This window comes from Seriola dumerili, unplaced genomic scaffold (assembly GCF_002260705.1).
Source record: "Seriola dumerili isolate Sdu_G_001 unplaced genomic scaffold, Sdu_1.0 BDQW01000017.1, whole genome shotgun sequence".
In the NCBI taxonomy this organism is placed as follows: Eukaryota; Metazoa; Chordata; class Actinopteri; order Carangiformes; family Carangidae; genus Seriola; species Seriola dumerili.
In genome coordinates this window covers 3,722,709-3,743,571 of record NW_019174272.1, presented here as the reverse complement: position 1 = coordinate 3,743,571, position 20,863 = coordinate 3,722,709, and the positions used below count along the sequence as shown (strand labels likewise).

The 20,863-nt window shown below is 42.8% G+C and overlaps 1 protein-coding gene across 1 annotated transcript in view; it reads left to right on the top strand.

The window, feature by feature from the left end:
• The window catches only part of adgrv1 (adhesion G protein-coupled receptor V1), a 96,199-nt gene that overhangs the window by 7,518 nt on the left and 67,818 nt on the right, over window positions 1-20,863 (top strand). The window contains exons 9-43 of the mRNA XM_022753992.1: window positions 403-729; window positions 1,160-1,336; window positions 1,794-2,017; window positions 3,228-3,354; window positions 3,509-3,694; window positions 4,026-4,206; window positions 4,604-4,767; window positions 4,872-4,995; window positions 5,150-5,410; window positions 6,468-6,594; window positions 6,845-7,068; window positions 7,251-7,985; window positions 9,543-9,916; window positions 10,673-10,852; window positions 11,364-11,544; window positions 11,843-12,040; window positions 12,156-12,278; window positions 12,589-12,673; window positions 13,511-13,646; window positions 13,815-14,180; window positions 14,305-14,548; window positions 14,658-14,873; window positions 14,974-15,189; window positions 15,291-15,535; window positions 15,632-15,813; window positions 15,942-16,440; window positions 16,555-16,864; window positions 17,119-17,328; window positions 17,852-17,982; window positions 18,202-18,301; window positions 18,412-18,591; window positions 18,758-18,921; window positions 19,149-19,236; window positions 20,291-20,369; window positions 20,466-20,604. Of these exons, the coding sequence (XP_022609713.1) occupies window positions 403-729; window positions 1,160-1,336; window positions 1,794-2,017; window positions 3,228-3,354; window positions 3,509-3,694; window positions 4,026-4,206; window positions 4,604-4,767; window positions 4,872-4,995; window positions 5,150-5,410; window positions 6,468-6,594; window positions 6,845-7,068; window positions 7,251-7,985; window positions 9,543-9,916; window positions 10,673-10,852; window positions 11,364-11,544; window positions 11,843-12,040; window positions 12,156-12,278; window positions 12,589-12,673; window positions 13,511-13,646; window positions 13,815-14,180; window positions 14,305-14,548; window positions 14,658-14,873; window positions 14,974-15,189; window positions 15,291-15,535; window positions 15,632-15,813; window positions 15,942-16,440; window positions 16,555-16,864; window positions 17,119-17,328; window positions 17,852-17,982; window positions 18,202-18,301; window positions 18,412-18,591; window positions 18,758-18,921; window positions 19,149-19,236; window positions 20,291-20,369; window positions 20,466-20,604 (7,503 nt within the window). The remainder of the gene's footprint in view (window positions 1-402; window positions 730-1,159; window positions 1,337-1,793; window positions 2,018-3,227; window positions 3,355-3,508; window positions 3,695-4,025; window positions 4,207-4,603; window positions 4,768-4,871; window positions 4,996-5,149; window positions 5,411-6,467; window positions 6,595-6,844; window positions 7,069-7,250; window positions 7,986-9,542; window positions 9,917-10,672; window positions 10,853-11,363; window positions 11,545-11,842; window positions 12,041-12,155; window positions 12,279-12,588; window positions 12,674-13,510; window positions 13,647-13,814; window positions 14,181-14,304; window positions 14,549-14,657; window positions 14,874-14,973; window positions 15,190-15,290; window positions 15,536-15,631; window positions 15,814-15,941; window positions 16,441-16,554; window positions 16,865-17,118; window positions 17,329-17,851; window positions 17,983-18,201; window positions 18,302-18,411; window positions 18,592-18,757; window positions 18,922-19,148; window positions 19,237-20,290; window positions 20,370-20,465; window positions 20,605-20,863) is intronic.

Below are 20,863 nucleotides of genomic sequence, written 5' to 3'. Positions count from 1 at the left end.
CCCGCTCACATCTTGAAGATCAGTCAGCTCCCTTCTCAAAGCACAGGAGACTGTGCACGGCCCAGAGGCGCTCCCTCATTGACAGTGTAGTTATGGCTCAGGTGTCAAACTTGTGAAATCATCATTCTCTTCCAAAGCAAAGTGTATATTACTAATTGTACTCAAATTAATGATTGGCCTATTATAATGTTAATCATCATTAACTTCAATCCAAACATTTTATTGGTGAAGCAGAATTATAGAAAACTCTACCTGTGAGGTACTATTTGCGTTAATAAAGTACAGTAAGAGGCTATAGTTAGTCAACATAAATATAACCTTTCCTAGTCCTAGTTTTGTGTTTCCTATAAGATACCAAAAATGTGTTTTTGGAAACATACTCTCCCTCCGCTCTTTCCCCAGATGGTGTTCTACATCCAGGACAGTGATGACGTCTATGGGCTTTTTCGGTTTGACCCTGCAAAAGAGCAAAGCATCCAGAGCCAACCCGAGGGCCGTTTCCTCTCACTAAATCTCCTGCGAGATGGTGGTACACTAGGTGATGTGTCTGTGACCCTCACCGCCCTCTACATTCCTGCAGGTCCAGTAGACCCCGGACGGGCCCATGACCAGGTTCTGAATGTTAGCAGATCCGTTAACGTGGTGTTTACCCGAGAGCGGATGGTCCACGTCATACTGCCAATCAGGAATGATGCCTTTCTGCAGAATGGCGCTCATTTCTTAATACAGGTAAAAAGACTGGAAACATGAATTTTTTTTCCCCACTTTTCATGACTTTTCATTATGATTTTTTACATTGTAATTCAGACAACATTTTGCTTGCATGTCTAAAAAAATGTGTTCTTTCTGTTTGTGTTTGCACTTCTGGCCAAATCAGTGCCATCCAAAGTTTAAGTGCCTCATTTGCATGTGTGAATGGTTTGACAGTGGCACTCAAATCTGGCATGTTGCTATGGGATTTGCCCAGCTCTCCAAACTAACATCTCCTTGCCATTAAAGCAAGCAGAAAAGTACAAGAAAGCCTTCTTCAGAAATAAGCAGATGGCAAAGGAAGAGATTACATGCTTTATTTGTCATTGCTTCCTCTCATAAATATCTATCACCTAGTTCACCTGTGTGAGCCTTCTGTTAACTGAGTTGTGTCTTCTACTTCCCCCAGTTGAATACATTGGAACTGGTTGATATCAACCCCCCAATTCCTTCAAACAGCCCACGGTTTGGGGGACCTCTAAACCTGACCTTAACTATCACCCCTGACATTGCTAACGGGGAAATCGGCTTTACAAGTAACGCCACAGTGGTGGTTTATGAACCAGAGGATAGCAATACCAGCACGGTAAGATATGACCCCTGTTTTTAGCAGTAGTACATACAAATAGTGTCAGATCTGTGTTGCTTGTCTCTGTCGACATGCAGAGTTCAGTATTATGTCAAACAACATATAACCTTAGTGAGAAAAGGGATTTCATGGAAATTATAAAACAACTCTGTTAAGGCCTTGAGTATTCTGACGGCTTTTAATGTACCGTGATTTGTGTTAACATCATACTGTCATCATTCAGCTGTCATAAACCCAGTAAAGTTCTAGATTAAACACTACTGTTAAGGAAAAGGAGAGGTTTCCTATTTTTGCCACTGTAACTGATACATGTTTCTAATCACTGACTTTCAAGCCACTATGCTGCTAGTCAGCAAACTCCCCTTGTCCTTGATGAATCTAATTTGTCTTTAGAAAGTGAGTATTCACTGTATGCATATGTATAAGAGTTTAATCCTAATGACGTTTGGTGCAGGTGAGCCTCCCTCTGCGGCGTGACGGGACAGACGGTCAGGCCGAAGTGTTCTGGAGTCTTCGGCCAATCGGAGCCAGTCGTGAGGATGTAACAGCTAATGACCTGAAGCCTCAAAATGGCTCTGTTGTCTTCCTCTCTGGGCAGAGTGACGCCTCCATCAACCTCACTGTCATGGCTGACAATATCCCAGAAGTAAACGAGACCTTACTGCTCACTCTGGATAGGTAGGGTGATCAAACTCCAGCAAAAGTCACAGTTTACCAACATAATAAGTGCTGATTTTGTTAATTATAAGCAAGACATATTTGTCCACCATTATGTTCTGCCCATGATATAGTGTAATACAATAACTTTTCAGGGTTCACAGTGTGAAACTGATATTATGCAATGTTTTAGAGCCAACTTGTACTTCAGGCAAGTCCAGTGAGATTTGAAAGGCTGAGTGGGTACGATCTCATCCCATCTCTACTTTGGTTTTCTGGAGATATGTGGGGGGTGGGTTCATCTGTTAGTCTTATGTTCTGATGAGAACGGCATCTCCCTCTCCCTCCCACTCCTTCCCTGCAGGGTGGAGACTGCACGCTTTATAGTGTACTTCGGGTAAGTGGAGAGTGGGGTGAACCTGAACCTTTTGTATGGTGTGAATCAGGACTTTGTTTTTCAGAGAAGGGCCTACTTCAGGATTTCTCGGGTCTTTGGTTGATGTGGAGATGAGGGGGATTGGGATGGGGTGGGGGATTCTCTGATGGTGTGAAAAAAGAGAATCAAAAGAGGGTGGGTGTTGGGAGTAAATAGAGAATCTTTCTGTGTTTTGCTCTAATTTAACCAGGCTTAATTGTGTAGACTTTTAAAGATGTCAGTGTTTGTATGCATGCAGTGTCTTGGCTGTGACTGTTTGTACGGAGTGCTTCATTCTGTCATGTCTTTGTCTCTAATTTACCCGTCATGTGATGTGTGCTTGGCTCCAGTTTTCTCAGCTTACACACACATACACACACCCCTGCGGAGCAATAAAGATGCAGGCACGCTGTTGATTGACATAGTTATTAAAAGTGGTCTAAACAGCAGGAGTGCAAGATATGGAGTCAATTTTGAGTGAGCATCACACAATGCAAGGAATGCATTAAGAAATTTAATTAAATGTTGATCTGTTTTGCTTTATATTATACAAAAGCAAAAGTCTAAGAAACGTCCATCATCAGTTGTCATCTACTGCACATCTACTGAAGGTGACATTTATCTGTCTTGGGTGCTTACACCAAAAGCATCTCAACAATCCCTCTTTAAGGAGGGGCTGATGGTACATATTTTGCAAAACAAAATCTCATACACTATTTTAGTTTTAGTTTTATGCTATGTTTCAGTCATGGTCACTCGCTGTCATGATCTAATACCGTGTATGTGTTTATTTGTGCGTGTGTGTATATGTCTCAGGAGTAATGTTGAGAATCAGATCCTGAAAGCTGGCTTCACCAGCAGAGAGATTGTCATTATGGAGAACGATGATCCTGGGGGAGTCTTTGAGTTCTCCCCATTGTCCAGAGGTCCATGGGTCATTAATGTAAGTCAGAGTTTGAAACTGAAAATTAGTTTATGTAGTTTAAGTATTTAACCAGCTACAATGCAACGGAATAATCATATACATATAACCCCAAATATTGTTATTTTCTCTGCTGTCTCTCTGCTAACATGACATTTAAACATTTTAAACTTAGGAGGGTGAGGCTGTGGAGCTACATGTGGTCAGAGCCCAGGGACAGCTGTTGAAACAGCTGGTACGATATGCTGTGATGCCTTCAGGCAACACTGAATTCTATGGCGCTACGGGCATCCTGGAATTTAAGCCAGGGGAGAGAGAGGTGGTGGTGGCACTAGTGGCAAGGCCTGATGGCGTGCCTGAGGTAAGAACATTGTCAATGCAATGCTGACCTTTTGTGGTTAAATAATATCAATTTACCTTACTACAAAATAAAATGCTTCTGGTTTTTTAGTATAATATAATGATATTATAATGAAGCAAGTTATCTATCATTTGATTCAGGAATTTTACAAGTGTATTTTGTTATATAGCAGACCATCAAGATCATTCTTTAAACCAGTTTTTGCTACATGAAAACTGTGTGTGTGTGTGTGTGTGTGTGTGTGTGTGTGTGTGTGTGTGTGTGTGTGTGTGTGTGTGTGTGTGTGTGTGTGTGTGTGTGTGTGCTCTTGCGCATATGTGTGTGCATACAGCTGGATGAGACTTTTTCTGTGGTACTTAGTAGCCACAGCACTCCACCCAGCCGCCTAGGCAACCACAGGGAGGTCAACATCACAGTGCGGAAGAATGATGACCCCTTTGGGGTCATTGAGTTCATCCAATCAGGACTGACCATGGCCATCAATGAGAGCAAAGGGAACGAGATGCACAATGGTACTTTGAAGTAGGAGTCTGATACTTTTCCATGTCATGTGGTATCACATGGAACTAATTGGAATTAATTACAGAACATTAGTATGCATGTATGATGAGCTGCTTTTTGATAAAAGTTTGTATTGTATTTGATAGTTAATTAAAACATGAACAGGGAGTTTTCTGTATCATGTTTGTGTAATGCATAAGTATTTATATGTGAGCTATACAACTAAAAATAAAGTTTAGCTGAAAGAGCCTAGAAAATGGATTGTGATTGTGTTCAATGCCAAAATGGTAGTTTCTACTTGAGGCAAAGTGCATACACAAGAGAAAGGTTCATACCATAGAGTCAATGACTTTAAGGAAGGTGCAGTATCTAAATAGATCATCTCTTATCTATCTGATTCTCTTTCAGCTGTGTACCCTGTAGTGAGGAACAGGGGTCACTTCGGAGAGGTGTCTGTTTCATGGGTCCTGGAGCCGGCTTTGTCCGGAGATGTCAGCCCCCTTCAGGGAAACATCACCTTCGAGGAGGGGGGGTACTTGAAAAACCTCACTCTGTTCTCTGTACCTGATGAGGTAAACATAACAACTCAATTCTGACTTTGTATCACATTGTTATTTTAACTGCATGCATCCAAATCTTTTTTCTTGTTTGAATTTTAATTTATTTTTTATTTAAGATCCCAGAGGACATGGAGAATTTTACCATCACACTATTAAATGCTACAGGTGGAGCAAGACTGGGAAACCTACTCAATGCCAGTTTACATATTAATAAGAATGATGACCCCATTTACTTCTCTGGTAAGGATTTCTCTATATATGAAGGATCGTCTGAAAGACTGCAATAATATATTATAATATAATATATTATAATATATTATATAATATTACTATATTATAGCTACAGCCATTCACTTGTCTTCCCTTTCTCTTCCCATCTCACCCCTCAACTCAGAACCTGTTGTCGTGCGGCTTCAGGAAGGGGGTGTGGCCAACTTCACCGTTCTGAGGGCAGGGCGGGCAGACTTTGTTGCCACAGTGATGTACCGAGTGGAATACGGTGACGCATCACCAGGTGACCTCACCGTGCTGAGTAATGACACGTTGCTTGTGTATGACGTGGGTGAATGGATGAAGAACATCTTTGTGGCCGTGGAGGATGACAACACACCAGAGACTGATGAACCCTTCCACATTGTTCTCTACAACGCTACCGGTGAGTATGGGCTTCTTTTTAAACAAGTGGTTAGCACAGGAGTGTACTGTATTATAAGGATATCTTCTGTGAATCAGAGTTTATATCAGGTCCTGTAGTGGATGTGTTTCAACTAAAACAGCTGAAAGTCAGTTGCTTTTCTCATTTTCGCAACAGAGGATCCAAGCGAACACACCTCATCTCAAAATAACATCAACCCCTTCTCCCCTGTTTAACCTCTCTCGTCTTAATGCCAGTTGTATATGCACAGAGAGGAGTAGCTGGGTTATTTAGTATTATCTGTGGTAACACTGAATGCTCTCCTAATCCCAGCATTGTGTGTCAAGGATGGGAATGAAAGGCCTCTGGGCCCCAACAGGACCTTAATTACCAGACTCCAGACTTTCTAAGACACAAAGACCGGCCACTCCACCGGCCTCTCTCTGTTAACTGATTGACGTGGAGTAGAGTCGAGTAAGGGTTAGCCTCTGGTTTATGCCAGGGGATTGTCCTTTATATAGTGATTGTGTTAAAAGTCAATAACCCTCATGTTAGGAGTCAGTCAAGCGAATACTAGGATCCTGACACTATTTACCTTGCCTGTGTAATTATGAGCACACTTGCATGGTTATTACAGTGTACTTGAAGTCTGGCAGCTTAATGTATGTGCTTGTAAGAGGTTATTGTAGTTGTAGGGATGCTATTTCAGCCAAACAGTCCCTTGTAGTTGTTATTTACTCCATATTTTCTATAAGTTTTAAAATATAATGGTTGTTGTTTACTGGGGCTCTGTCCTCATCTTTGTCTGCTTTAACTCCTTTGCTGAGAGAAGCTTTATCATGAATAAGAAACCCTTTCCTTCTGGGCTTGGTTGCCATAGTTATGGTGTGCTATGTCAACGAGACAGCCTCATTTAGCATTACAATAACAATATGGTCAGTGCAATCCATGTCAGTCCTATCCGTCTGTCTATCTATCTATCTATCTGTCTATCTGTCTATCTATATATCTATCTATCTATCTATCTATCTATCTATCTATCTATCTATGTAACTTCATAACATGCTTGCCTTCACAGGTGATGCTGTTGTGTATGGGGCCCACACAGCTACTGTGGTGATCGAGGCCAATGATGATGCCAATGGGATTTTTTCCCTGGAACCCATAGAGAAACCTGTTGAAGAGGGCAAGACCAACAATTTTTAGTAAGGAACGGGCCCTCAAGTCATGTTTCTTTTGTGCAAAAATTCTAAAATAGTTATATATTGGTGCTCTTTGTGCTGATTTACAGTTTATTTGAAGAATTTTTCAAATTTAAAGTTTTTTTCAAGATCTATGCATGGACCATGCATACCCTAATTTTATTTTTCTAAAATGTCAAAACTTGACATTTTAGAGATATAAAGTTTTCACCTGTATTCTTTTAGTGAAATTATTACTCTTTTCTTTCCCCAGTGTCCTGCGTGCCAGGGGCCATTTTGGTAATGTTACAGTCTTCTGGCAGCTGTTTGCCAATGACTCAGTGACTCCTCTGGAGGAAAACCAGGAGTTTACCAACACATCTGGCTCCATCACCTTCACTACAGGGGATGAGACCAAGCCTATTGTCCTGGAGGCCATCTCGGATAAGCTTCCAGAGTTCAATGAGTTCTTCATCCTCAGGCTGGTTAATATCTCAGGTGAGTTCAAGATAAAAGTGATAAATTTGTCAGGCACTGAGATTAAATTTACCATGAAATATAATTTGATCAGTTTAGACTCGCAATATGTACATTCCAGATCCCAGATTCCAGAGACGGATGAATGTCATTTATGATTTTGTTTTGAAAACTCTTCAGCTCTTGCCTGTAATTTCTTTAAGGTGGTTACCCGGGGGAAGGTGGACGACTGGCAGAGACTTCGCTGAATGCCTCGGTTTTCATCCCTTTCAATGACGACCCATTTGGCGTCTTTGCCATCGCTGACAGCAACCTGGACCAAGAAGTAGCCGAAGATGTACTCTCAGTCGATGATATGGCTGATGTCACTTCCTTCACCATCCTCCGACAGCAGGGTACTTTTGGTGACGTGCGGGTTGCCTGGGAGATTGTTTCTGGCCGCTTCCCAGAGGGCCTTCCTCTGATGGATGACCTGCTTCTTCTAGCTTCCTTCCCAGATGAGGTTGAGCTCAGGCCTCATGCCAGGAGACACCACTCAGCCACAGACACGTGGTTTTTCTCTGGGCTCCAAGAAGCTTATGGGACCATCTTGCCTGAAGATGGGCCTGCTGCTGTCAGCAACTTCACCTTTTCTGCTTGGCTAGTGCCCAGACCAGACACAGATGGCTTCATCGTCTCCAAAGGAAACAGGAACGGAACTTTGTATTATGGAGTGAAGGTCCACACCAATGAGTCTCATGTCACAGTGATGCTGTACTATACAGTAATAGGATCAAACAATACTCAGGTGGCCCGGGCCAGTGCTGAGAAGTTTGTAGAGGATAATACATGGTTACATGTCATCATTACTGTTGATGATGGGATTATTGAGTTCTTCTTGGACGGGACCCCTATTCCTGGTGGGCTGAAGAGCATCAAAGGAGAGGGCATCAGTGATGGTAAGTTTCTCACTTAGACCTTTATTAAACATAGCATAGTGAAAAAAGGGAGGTTGTTGATCATATAAAGTGTCCATCATAGTGTCTGTGTGTTAGCAAAGGCCAAAGCCTACTCAGGGCAAATTGTGACTTCATAATAAGTTCAGACTTTTAGTTTTTCTGCTGTCACAGCACCATGATCAGTGTCAAAGAGGCACAAACACCATGCTCAAGTCCGTTTAATGATGATGTCAGTGACAGCGCATGTGTGAGTTTGTGCATCTGCTTGTGTGCGTGTTTATGTGTGAATGTGTAACTGTCTGAGAAGGGGGCTTCAAAGCTCCTTTCTTGTTTACATATGGAAGGACAACTGGACTAAACTTCTTGCACACATATGAATGCATGCACATCCTCACACACACACACACACACACACACACACACACACACACACACACACATACACATACTAATGCACATTCACACAGACACACATGCCCCTGCCTCAGTCGCCTCCTCATTGTTCAGAACTAGTGGGACTCTGCAATGCTTGAGTGACCACTTAGCCTCGGCACTGCTGGATATTGCTACTGCTAAAGGGAATCAGTCGGCATCCTCTTTTCTTCTTTTTCTCTCTGATTAGTGGAGACAATAGTGGGTGCCTGTATTGGACCAAATGCTCCCAGAGAGGAAATATCCTGATGGCTCTTTGGCTAACTTCAATCACAGTAGACATGTAGACATATACATAATCATCAATCATGTCATGTGTTATTATCTGTTACTAGTAACTCCACCCAACAATGGCTTGCTTTGTGTCAGGGCTTTATGCGTGCTCATTGGGGCAAATTTCCTGCATTTGTCCAATTTAGTTTAAGACGAAGGTGAAGCATTACACAAGAGAGGTGTAAGCTTATTTACATTTACGTTTACATTTACACATTTGGCAGATGCTTTTATCCAAAGTGACTTACAAGTGAAGGACATCAGTAAGCTTCAGTGTAGTAAGAAACCTTAGCGTATAAATTAGTAATGAGAAAGGACTGGACCTACGCACTTGGTGGCCTTAATCAAGACTCTGTTTGTGATCGCAGTACACTCCACCCATAGCAACCAAATTAGTTCCAGCATTAACAATAATATGATCATACAACCCTCTTCTCACCAAATCTCAAGCCAACTTCAAGACTCATGGACAAATGTGAAATTAATTAATTAATAATTCATTAAATCACATTTTATTTGTGTAATTTTAAGGGAAAAAAAGCAATACATGGGATGCCAGGATGTCAGGAACCATCTCTTTCTCATTTTCTGTGAACTCTCTACTGCTCACCTGCTAATAAAGGCACAAAATGCAAAAAAAAATGTTAAATATTAAATACTGTATATCTGTGTGTGTGTGTTTGCTTGTGTTTTATTGTGAGTCCTCCAGGAAAATCAACCAAATGCAAAAACAAAAATAACTAAAAAATGACGTTATTGTAATCAGCTTGTTGTCCACTCTGCCATATCATATCATGCACATTCTTCTTCAGACAATAATTGTTTTCTTTGTATACTTGATTTCTGCCCCAGGACCTGCATCACTGTTTATTGGGTCCGATCCTGAGGGTGAACAGCGCTACACAGGCCTTCTCCAGGATGTTCGCTTATACCATGCTAAGCTGAACCGCGGCCACATCCACGAGCTTCACACCCAGCCTGCTAAGACAGACCTGCGTAACATCTCAGGTTACCTACGGTACCGGCAAGAAGAGAGGCAGAAGTCGTTTGTGGTGGAGGTCAGGGATGATAATGAGGAAGAGGGTGAGGAGGTGTTCTATCTACAGTTGGTGGCAGTGCACGGTGGAGCCCGCCTCCCCCTTCCCAGACCCACAGCCATTTTGCGAGTCATGAAGAGTGACAATGCCAATGGGCTTTTTGGATTCACCGGCGCCTGCATACCTGATGTAAGTTTAGCCAGTGGCATATATTGGACCATATTTGCTGCTAAGTATTTCTATAAGCACCTCACAAACACTGCAGTTATAACAGTAACATAAATATAAACCAGACTGTCAATCAACAATAAATTATGTATCCTCTGAATAAGTCTGACTCTACATAACAACTATTGTCATCATTCAGTTGTTTCATAGAAACACATGTAACGTAAACCCATTGGTTTGTCAGTCCCTGTCCTGCTGCATATTTCATCAGTCTTCATGCCTGGCTGCAGGGAGAGCATGCTCTCTGTTTTTAGTTGGATTGGATGTGTGGGCTCGCATGTTGGCCCCTCTCAGGTAGAGCGACAGCTGGCAAGGCTGCAGCAGGTCTGCCAGTCAGGGCATTCCTGTAGAAGTGGATCAGGAGTTCCAGCACTGGAAATGGGAGATCTTGTTCCTTGCATCTCTCAGCGCAACAGGTGGCAGGGCTGGGGATGACATTCCATCAGAACTAGAGAATCTTCTTTATATCCTAGACCCCCATGGGGATAACAGGACATAGAGGCATGAGGGGTATAAGGTGCTCTCTCTCTAAATCACATTATTACTGTGCTGGAATTAGACTGGGCCATTAACATAGTTGAGAAGAGTAGCTCATTTACGCATAACAAACTGCAGTAAGTCACTAAAGTTCGATTGCCCTCAGTGTTGATCAGTTCCTCCAGTTGTTCTGAATTACAGTAACTGACATTTTTATTCCCTTGTCCCTTGTCCTCATAGACTGCAGAAGAGGGCTCCACTATCTCTTGTGTGATTGAGCGTATGCGGGGATCTCTGGACCACGTTTATGTCAACTACACCGTTAACCAACTGGAAAGCTTGAACAGTGAGACACCAGCCCATCAGGATTTTGTTAATGCCACTGGAGCTGTGCTTTTCATGCCCGGACAGCGCTCTGAGGTGTGTGCACTGTGTATATGTGTGAGAGTGACTCAGTGGTTGGACCTGTATTAAGGTGCCCTTTGTGAGCTGGGAAAAGCCCCTCTGAGTTTATCCAGGCTGGAATAGAGCGCAGTCACTCAGTGAGTAAAAACAAGTGTGATGTCACTCTTGAAATAGAGATTTTACCTGGTTAAATAAAGGGTATCATAATAATTATAATTATGTACATAGTGTCCACTGTATTTACACATTGACATATTGATTTCAAATGCAAACAGTATGATCAGTTTAACAGAAGTGTTTTACAGTCACCCAATTGCAATGTTTCTTGATAACCAGCCCCACCTAGTGGTTGGTTGTCTGTGAATTTACTGATGACTCAACAAGTGTCAGCTGATGATTGAGATTAGACTTTCTGCCTGTAGCACACAACATAGACAGAGTCTGAAATATAGACTATTGTTTTGATGGTACAGTCTGGCGTAAAAAATAAAACTAATGCACATCTGTATGCACATCTTTCTGTTAGGTACTGAACCTGTTGGTGTTGGATGATAACCTCCCAGAGCTGGCAGAGTCCTTTCAGATCACGCTGGTGTCTGCAGAGTCCGGTGACGGGAAGCCAGGCTCAACCCCAACCAGTGGTGCCAGCATTGACCCAAATAACTCTGTTAATACTGTCACCATCACAGCCAGTGACCATCCCTATGGTATTCACTCACATGCCCATAAACCAGTGCTGTTGTTCTTTCAGTGTTGCTATTTAAGTGATCCGTATTATGTAAGATTACGTAAGATTATGTTGTTTTTAGTGGCTTATTGCGTCAGCTAAAATTAAGTACAATTCTCTCTCTCCTTCTCCCTCTTATGTGCGTTATTCTTCCGCCACTCCTCGTCCTCTTACTTCAATCATACCCGTCCTCTCCTTGTCATTACATTCTCCCTTATTTCCTTTCTTCTAACCGTCACTATAACACAAAAACACACACACACCCTTCCCTGATGCAGGCCTGCTGCAGTTTCAGCCCAGCCCTCCAGGGGAGGGGTTGATTTCTCCAGCGTTAGAACCTGCCCACATCACCGTTAACGAGGAAGATGGACAAATCCGCCTGCCGGTGGCCAGGGCCCAAGGCCTTTTGGGAAGGGTCATGGTAGGATACAGGACAACCCCCTTCACAGCATCAAGCCCTGAAGACTACGAGGTTAGTTTTCACTGAAGTCTGCATACACACTGATAATGTACCAATAAACTAATAAACAGATTAAAAGAATACATTTTGCCTCCTTTCCTCTTTTCTCTATATTCATCGGCAGGACTCAGATGGCATGCTGGACTTTCTTCCAGGGGAGAGGTTAAAGTTCATCACTGTGACCATCATAGACAATCCTGTCCCTGAGCTGGACAAGATGTTTAGAGTGGAGCTCTTCAATGCTGATGGAGGAGGTGAGAAATTTGAGCCCAGTCAAACTGAGATTCTGAAGATTCTTTTTTCATCAGTTTTTTTAATTCAGTATATTTATATTAGAAACCTGTCTTTACCTATCTTAATTAGAGCGGAACTGACCCTGTATTCTGCCCTACTGTTTTTTTTGTGTTCCTGTGTGCTGTGTTCCTGTGTGCTTACCCATACATACCTACCTAACTGCGTAACTACCTGCCTGCCCTCCTTCCCATTTGTCCTTCAATCTCTACTCCTCTGGTGTGATTCTATCCCGGTGTGACTCTTGTTTGATCCTCATGTGTGATCCATCAGTGGATCAGTTTCTGCGTAGTGAAGGAAGTGGTAGTGGGGAGAGTGACTCTGACTTCCTCCTTCCATCCTATCACCATCATGGTAAGTATCCCCCTCCTTTACTCCCCAAACTGCTTCTTATCTCCAATCCTTCAACCCCTCACCGACATAATTTCTCACTCCCTAAAATTGCATATCTCAAAGTCAAGTTCTATTAAGGATCAAGTGACATGTTGCGGGCAATAGTTCGATCGGATTTTTGATATCTTCTCTTCATTTTATATCCCCAAAAATTGCAAGTATAATTTTTGGGCTAGTTGGATAGAACTGTCAAAATGATTTGACCCATATAAAGCTGGGAAGCTCTCCTATAAAACCTATATTACTGAACTTCTTCTTCTTCAGATATGAATTTCTTAGACATAGTACACAAAAAAATCATCCTTAACACTTGATCAGTTAGTAACTCGGTCTTTAGTGCAAATAACCAAGCACACATCTGGAGGTGTGTGGGTGTGCATGCATGTAGTGTTTAATTGTGTGTGGTATTTACATTGTACTATGACCCCTGTGAGAAGCACCCAAGGAGAGGGATGTGGGAAAAGCAAATAGCTTTTCACAAGCAGTGGGGTTGACATCAAGTGTCACAGACCCCAGTGTTTTGTTTGGGCTGCTGTCACTTATTATGAAATAACCTCCACACCCTGTTTGAAGCTGCCATTTCAGTCTTGGCCTTAACATCACTTTATTTAGGTGTAAGAAGGTGTGTATTATTATTGGGCTAATCCTATCAAAGTGAATGATTTAACAATGATTGCCACATTTCCATTCCCTCCTCTCTCAGTTTGGGTATTTCTGATTTTCGTCAAAGTGAAACTCTTAAAAATGCAACTAAATACAACTCACTAAAAAGTAACATATGTGGTATCTTGTGTGCAGCCAGCTTGGGAGTTGCATCCCGCATCACGGTGACCATCGCTGCTTCAGATGATGCCCACGGAGTTTTTCACTTTAGTCCTGAATCACTGTCTGTTAATGGGACAGAACCTGAGGATGGACGCAGCTCTGTGGTCCTGCAGGTCAGTGTGAAACACAGTTTAAAAATGAAGTCACGCCCATTGGAGGTGCAAAGAGATAGATATTTATTTGTGTTTGCATTAGCAAGTCAAGATTATCATATTGCTCTTAGAAAAGTGTATGACCAAGTATTGTTCATCATCATGCTATTTTGTTTTGGTCTCTCCCAGGTGGATCGGTCCTTCGGTGACCTCTCAAATGTAACAGTGTACTGGGAGGCCGATCCCAGCTCTGAGGAGGAGCTCCTCAGCAGTTTTGGGAACATCACGTTTGGTGTCGGTCAGACTTCAAAGAACATAATTATCAGTGTGGCTCAGGATGAGATCCCTGAGTTGGACAAGAGTTTCACAGTGTCCTTGGTTAATGTTTCACACGGTCGTCTTGGTGTGCAGACATCTGCTACTCTGACTGTGCTCGCCAGCGACGATCCTTATGGTGTTTTTGTATTCGCTAATGTGACAAGGTTTGTCCGACTTCCTGAAAGTGACTCAACTGTCTCCCTCACCATCCTGCGACAGAGAGGCCTGATGGGTCAGGTGTGTCCCACTGTAGAGGAGTTAGAAACTTAGTTATAATGATATAAATAACCCATAATGACAGAGGCCCACATGTAGTAGCTGTGACAAATTAAATGATATTTTCCTATTTTCATTTCTCCAGGTGCGAGTCACATATGAGACACTAAATGAAGTAGATCCAGAGCCGTACAGGACACCTGGGGTTGGCCGCGCCACTGAAGGGCGGGATTTCGTCTCCCTCCGAGATTCTGTTGTTTTCTTGGCCAATCAGAGTGAAGCAAACATCACCCTCCATGTACTGGATGATGAGGATCCAGAGAGAGATGAAGCAGTGTTTGTGAAGTTGATCAGTGTTCAACTCATCAAAGGAGAGCAGGAGAGGCTCAGTAAGACACTGACAGTGGGAGATTTTACCTGCAACGTAATTTAAGATATAATGATACTTCAACCATACTACAATAAACTGATGACATATCCCTTGACTGTTCCTTCCAGTTTCCAATTCCCCCTCTCTGGGCCCCAAGGCTGACACTGTAGCCCAGGTGATCGTGGAGGCCAGCGACGATGCCTTTGGAATCCTTCAGCTGTCGGCTTCTGCTGTCAGTGTAGCTGAGCACTACGTTGGACCCATTATAAATGTGACACGTGTAGGGGGGATCTTTGCTGATGTATCCGTCAAGTTCAGAGCAGTGCCTTTGACCGCCAGAGTCAGTAAGTGTTGGCCATGGAGTACAGATTTGAATATTTATTTTGAACAGATTTGTGTGTGAGCATGCAGGCCATGTCCATATGCATGTGTATAATCCTATAGGTGAAGACTACAGTGTAGCTTCCAGTGATGTGGTCCTCTTAGAGGGGGAGTCCAGTAAATCCGTACCCGTCTATGTCATCAATGATGTGGTCCCTGAGCTGGAGGAGACTTTTCTCATCGAGCTGATCAACCAGACCACTGGAGGAGCTCTCCTTGGGGAGCTCACACGTGCCATCATCACCATACTGCCTTCTGATGACCCTTTTGGTGCCTTTGGTTAGTAGGCGTTATCCAGGATATATTTCAGTCGTTTCTTCTTATTTTTTCCTATTTCTCATTGGTAAGCAAGTTCTTCTCTTGATTTTATTTCTACCTAGTCTTCCAGGCCGTTCCAGTTACCATAGAGGAACCAGGATCTAACTCCATTGAGGTCACGTTGCCAATAGTGCGTAATGCTGGTTCTATTGGCACAGTGGTTGTCCAATGGCTGGCCACTGTCAACGGTAAACTAGCAGTGGGGGACATCAGACCCACATCAGGAGAGACGAGATTTGCTCCTGGAGAGACCATGAAGATGCTCCGAGTTGAGATTTTAGCTGACGATGTACCTGAAGTCACTGAGGTAAAAAGCTGACAGTGAAAATGCCAACGTGAATTATGTAAAAGTATACTCGTTTGAAATATGTTACATAATATTATTACACTCTGTCTTTTAAAGATTATTAAGGTGGAGCTTACTGCTGCCAGTAATGGAGGAAACCTCGGAGCCGATACATCTGTTGACATAATAGTTCCTGCCAATGACAACCCATATGGGACAGTCTACTTTGAACATTCTGTTTATCGGATTCAGGAGCCACTGGAGGGAGTTTATAGAGCCAACATTAGTGTTCGCAGGAGGTACTTTTAATTACTGTTTTTATCTGGAATAATGGTTTTATTTAATTTTTTTTGTGTGTTCCTACTCACATTAAGCGCCCTTTTCCTGTCCACTGTCTTTTCTATCGTCCCCATTTCCTTTTTTCCAGAGGCGGTCACTTTGGCGGCTTGGAGATCGTGTACAGCACCTCTGAGATTGACGTTGTTGGCATGGCTCAGGCCGATGGCCAGGACCTGCTGATGTACTATGACCTCCCAAAACCAGGCGTTCCATCCGCTACCCCCATTAGGACAGTTAACATCACGGGTCAGAGAGATCCCCTGGCCGCGTGTGCTGCTGCGTGTCTGAGAGAGCAGGCCTGCCAGGCCTTCTCTCTGTCATCAGGGGTGGCCCCACCATCCTGCACTTGGGTGACTTCGGGGGCTGACCAGCTGACCTCTAAATCTCAGGTTTTGACTTACTTGAAAAACGTCACTTCAGCTGCTGTCCTGTTCAGTGCGCAGGCTGTGGCAGGGAGTGATTACACCCCTGTGACAGCTCGAAGTGCCTTCATGGAAGATGGGTTAGGTGTCGCCAACCTCACAGTCCCAATCTTGACTGATAAATTCCCTGAAATGGATGAGAGCTTCTCCATACAGATCTTAAAGGTAAAACCCAATCGTATGTATTTTGTGCTGTGTTTATTTATGGGTTTACATGCATCAGAGTTCATGGCAAACTGATAAATACAAATAATATGTTTTACCATGTGTTGTTTGAAGGTAGAGCTGATTAATCAGACTGTGGCACAGAAGGACCTGCCCTCCATTGGCCAGCCAGACAAAGCTATGGTGACGATAGGGATGAATGGAGATGCGTTTGGCGTGTTTTTGATATACAGCCTCAGTCCCAATGCCACTAATGAGGGGCTCCATCTAGAGGTTCGTGAAGAGCCCATGGTAGTGGTGCCCCTGGTTATAGAGAGGAGAGGGGGAAATCTGGGCACTGTCTCTGTGGAGTGGAGGTTTGTTGGAGGAAAGGCCACACCAGATGCTGACTTCACTGGGACTGGAGGGAATCTGGTCTTTGATGGTATGTGGATCACTCACTGATAATAGCATGTATCTGTATAATTCTCTATCAAGAATAATGTAAAAACCAACATTTCCTCCAAATGAAATATTTGGACAACATGCTATCTAACAGCCATCATTAGTCCATGGTATCTTGGGGTTCTTGCCATGACATTTTAAGGTGTTTGCTTTCATATGTCTAAGAGTGGGGAGAATTAAAAGATCACTTGCACATCACTAATACTGCATCTACTTTATCCTTTCTGCCTACAGGGGATCTGAAGAAGACAATAGAGATAGTAATCAGAGATGATATTGAGCCAGAGGACAACGAGAGCCTCATGATTGGTCTAGTTAACACAGAGGGAGGAAGTCGAATCCTGCCCAGCTCTGACACTGTAACCATAGTGATACTGGCTAACGATAATGTGGCTGGGATAGTAGGATTCCATCCAGCCTCACGTTCTGTCATCGCCAGAGAGGGTGGGTAACTATTTTTGGAAATTCCGTGTATATTATGTATCATCCAGGATATGTTTCAGTCTTTTCAGTCTGGTTTTAAGCACATCATTACTTTACACTCCAAACCCTTTCCACTTGCTAGAAACGTGTCCTAATTATGTATGGGTGAAAGACGTAAGGGATTGCACTCATGGTAATAGCAGCATGCAGCAGCAACAGGTGGGCCCTGTGGTTGTCTGTCATTATCTTGAAATTCTGTATGCATGAGCAGATGAAGTCTCCCTGAGTAGAATCCATACAATTAGAGACCTTGACTTCCCTCTACTGGCAAATACAGTATGAGTGAGGCAGTTCACACTAGAAGTCCATAAATGTATCCATCTTTACAAAGTTATATTTGAACTCAGATAATGGTTATCTGCAGATTCAGATTGGTTAAATGTAAATTTCAGACTGATTTAAATCTTAGTTAGGGCCTATGCACCATAACATCATCATCTGATTCCATCACTGCATTGAATCTACTCAGTATTTCATGTTACAGGTGAGAGGCTGTCCTTATTAGTGTTGAGAACGGCTCCAGGTCTTGGTAATGTCACAGTGGACTGGACTGTACAAGGGCCTCTTGTACACCGGACCTTCACCCAAACCTCAGGGACACTTTTCTTTACTGAGGTAAATACTAACTAGAGATCACTGAACAGTTAATTGTGGGATCATAATTAAACACATTCTTTGCACAGTATGGCGATGGAGACTTCTATCTATGTGGGTGGTTGAAGGTGTCAGCCAGAAGGACTTATAAAATGAACTAAAAAAGATTCAATTTAAATGTTACAGCTGTAATTTGGTATCTCCACCAGTAATTATATATTTTGGGTGTGTCTCCTACAGAGAGAACTAAATGACACCATAGTCCTGGAACTTCTTGATGATGCCACACCAGAGGACAAAGATGAATACAAAGTTTCCTTGTCCAGTATACAAACATTTGGTAATGCATCTCTCTCTCTCTTAGTATCTTTGTCGCTGAGCATGAAATACTTCAAAATAACTGTGGTCAGAGTTCTTACACAGGTTAACATTCCCTTGACTTCCACACAGGTGTTGAGGCAACGGGCCACGCTGCCCTGGATGTTCAGGGCAGGGAGGCAGTGCTTACTGTGGACACCAGCGATGAGCCCTATGGGCTGCTGACCATTGCCCCATCATCCCTTAGGGTGACCACAGAGGAGCGGGACCGAACCATAAACATCTATGTCAACAGAGAGTTTGGAGCCTCAGGTCAGTGGGCCAAGTATTAACACAAAAACATGTACTACATTAACCTGTTCCCTGTTGATTTATTCATTCCTTTTGTTAAGAGCTAAACACTATTTTGATTCATTTGTTAAGCATATATACATTGTAATTGTTCTTTACATTGTAACTGATAAATGTTTTTGTACAGGAGCAGTGAATATCACCTATGAGGTTATAAGAGGTTCTCTACAAGACCTGTCCCAGGTAGAGGGTGCTCTCGCTGATCCGGGTCAAGACTTCATCTCTGGTACTGGATCTGTAATCCTTCAAGATGGACAGACTTCGGTTGGCATCCCTGTCACCATACTAGAGGTAAAGACCATGACCATCAAACTTGATACCTAAGAAGATTGGTTTTTAACACACCATAGTGGCATGATCCATCCTTTCACTGTGCTTCATTCTTTTAGTTTTTTTACTTCTTTCTGGTTGCGATAAGTATCCGCATCACATGTGGAGCTGCGATGTATTGTATTGTTGCTTGGATGTGGAATTTATAGCTTTTCTTCTTCTTCTTCTTTCTCCCTTTGTTTTATCAGGACGATATTCCAGAGTTGCAGGAGTTCTTCCTGGTCAACATAACATCGGCAGTACTCATCACAACCCTTGCCACAGTTCCCCAGCTAGGTACGGACCAATTTAGCAGCTTAGAGCCTATCTGCACTACAGTCGTTACTGAATATCTATTATCATCTTTGGCTGGCATTGACAGTTGTGCCATTACAGTGTCTAATTACACGTAAAATTCTTAGCTGCTTTCTGCCATTGTGTCTCTCTGTTTGTTTTGCTATTTCTGATATATTTTTTTGCATTTCTTATAGTTTGTTACTGATATTATACTGAAATGATGAAATCACTTTCTTTCTTTTCTTTCTGCAATTTCTCACCTTTTGCTTTGTTTGATGAGTAGAGGTTGTGTATTGCACGTTGCCAGGTAAAATACCATCCATATGTTTACATCTTTATATATCTTTGCCTGAATTAACCTGTATGCTACATCAAACTACAACATTGTAGTTGACTGTCAAAATGCACCATGGAAGAGCTTGTTAGTTACTGCTTCTGCTTTTACATAACCCAAACCACTGGGCAATTTATGAATGAGTAACTTTAGAAAGTGATGAGTGGACAGAATACTACAGGCAGAGCAGCACTTGGAGGATCCCAGAATACTATCGGCCTTCTGCCTGGAGACACACAGTAAACACACGGCTGCTCTTTTGGCAGCACTCATTATGTGGCTTGGATGGTGAGATTGATGCTTTCCATGATTGAGGAAGCCTGGGGATTTGATGGGAGCAGAGTAGCACTGTGTGGTGAAGAGAGAGAAAGCCAAACTAAACCCAAAGCTGGACTCCCAGTGTCTTGGCCATAGAGTCAATGGAAGAGGACTATTCAGGGGGTAATAAATCAGTCCAACCAAAAGACTTGGCTGCTTAGCCTCCCAAGCCACTTACAGTAGACGCTTCTTAGCTGTAATCCCTCGCTCAAATGTACCATGACGGAAGTTAGATCCTCTACTGTTTCCTCTTGCACAGCTTGCTGTTGGTGCTCGCGCTGTAGTCACAGCCCTGAAGTCAGTGCTGATGCTGATACTAAGCTTTTTACAACAGTATTTGTGAACAGCTGACAGTCTAAAGCTCATCATATGTTTCCTCTCTGTATGTTGTCCTTTACCCAGACACCCAGGGTTTGGTGGCAGAGGTTGGCATTGCTGCTAATGATGGAATTAGAGGAGTCATTGAATGGACAAACACCATGTAAGAAAAACATCCACAAATAATACATTTCGTATGCTGATTTGCACATGCTCTACTTTAAAAGCCTTTCTTACCCAAATATGTTCCCCTTTCCAGGTTTGAAGTGAACGAAACAATCGGGACGCTGAGTCTAGTGGCCTACAGGAACAAGGGGTCGTACGGAAATGTCTCTCTCTTCTTCTATGCTCAGAATCTGGAAGCTCAACAGGGACTGGACTACAATATGAGTGAAACGGTAAGCTATTACACAAAATTCATTGACCCACACATACATACTTAAATAGCATATCATATGATATTTGTAGCAGCATGAATATTCATAAGGGCTAAATCAAGAGCAGCTGGACTTGCTTTAGATTCTTGAAGACATTTCACCTGTCTTCTAAAAGGTTGAGCCAAAATGTTTTCAAGAATCTAAAGCAAATCCAGCTGCCCTCAACATAGCCCCCCTGCATATACTATGAGTTGAAAAACTTCTTAGACATGTAGCAGCA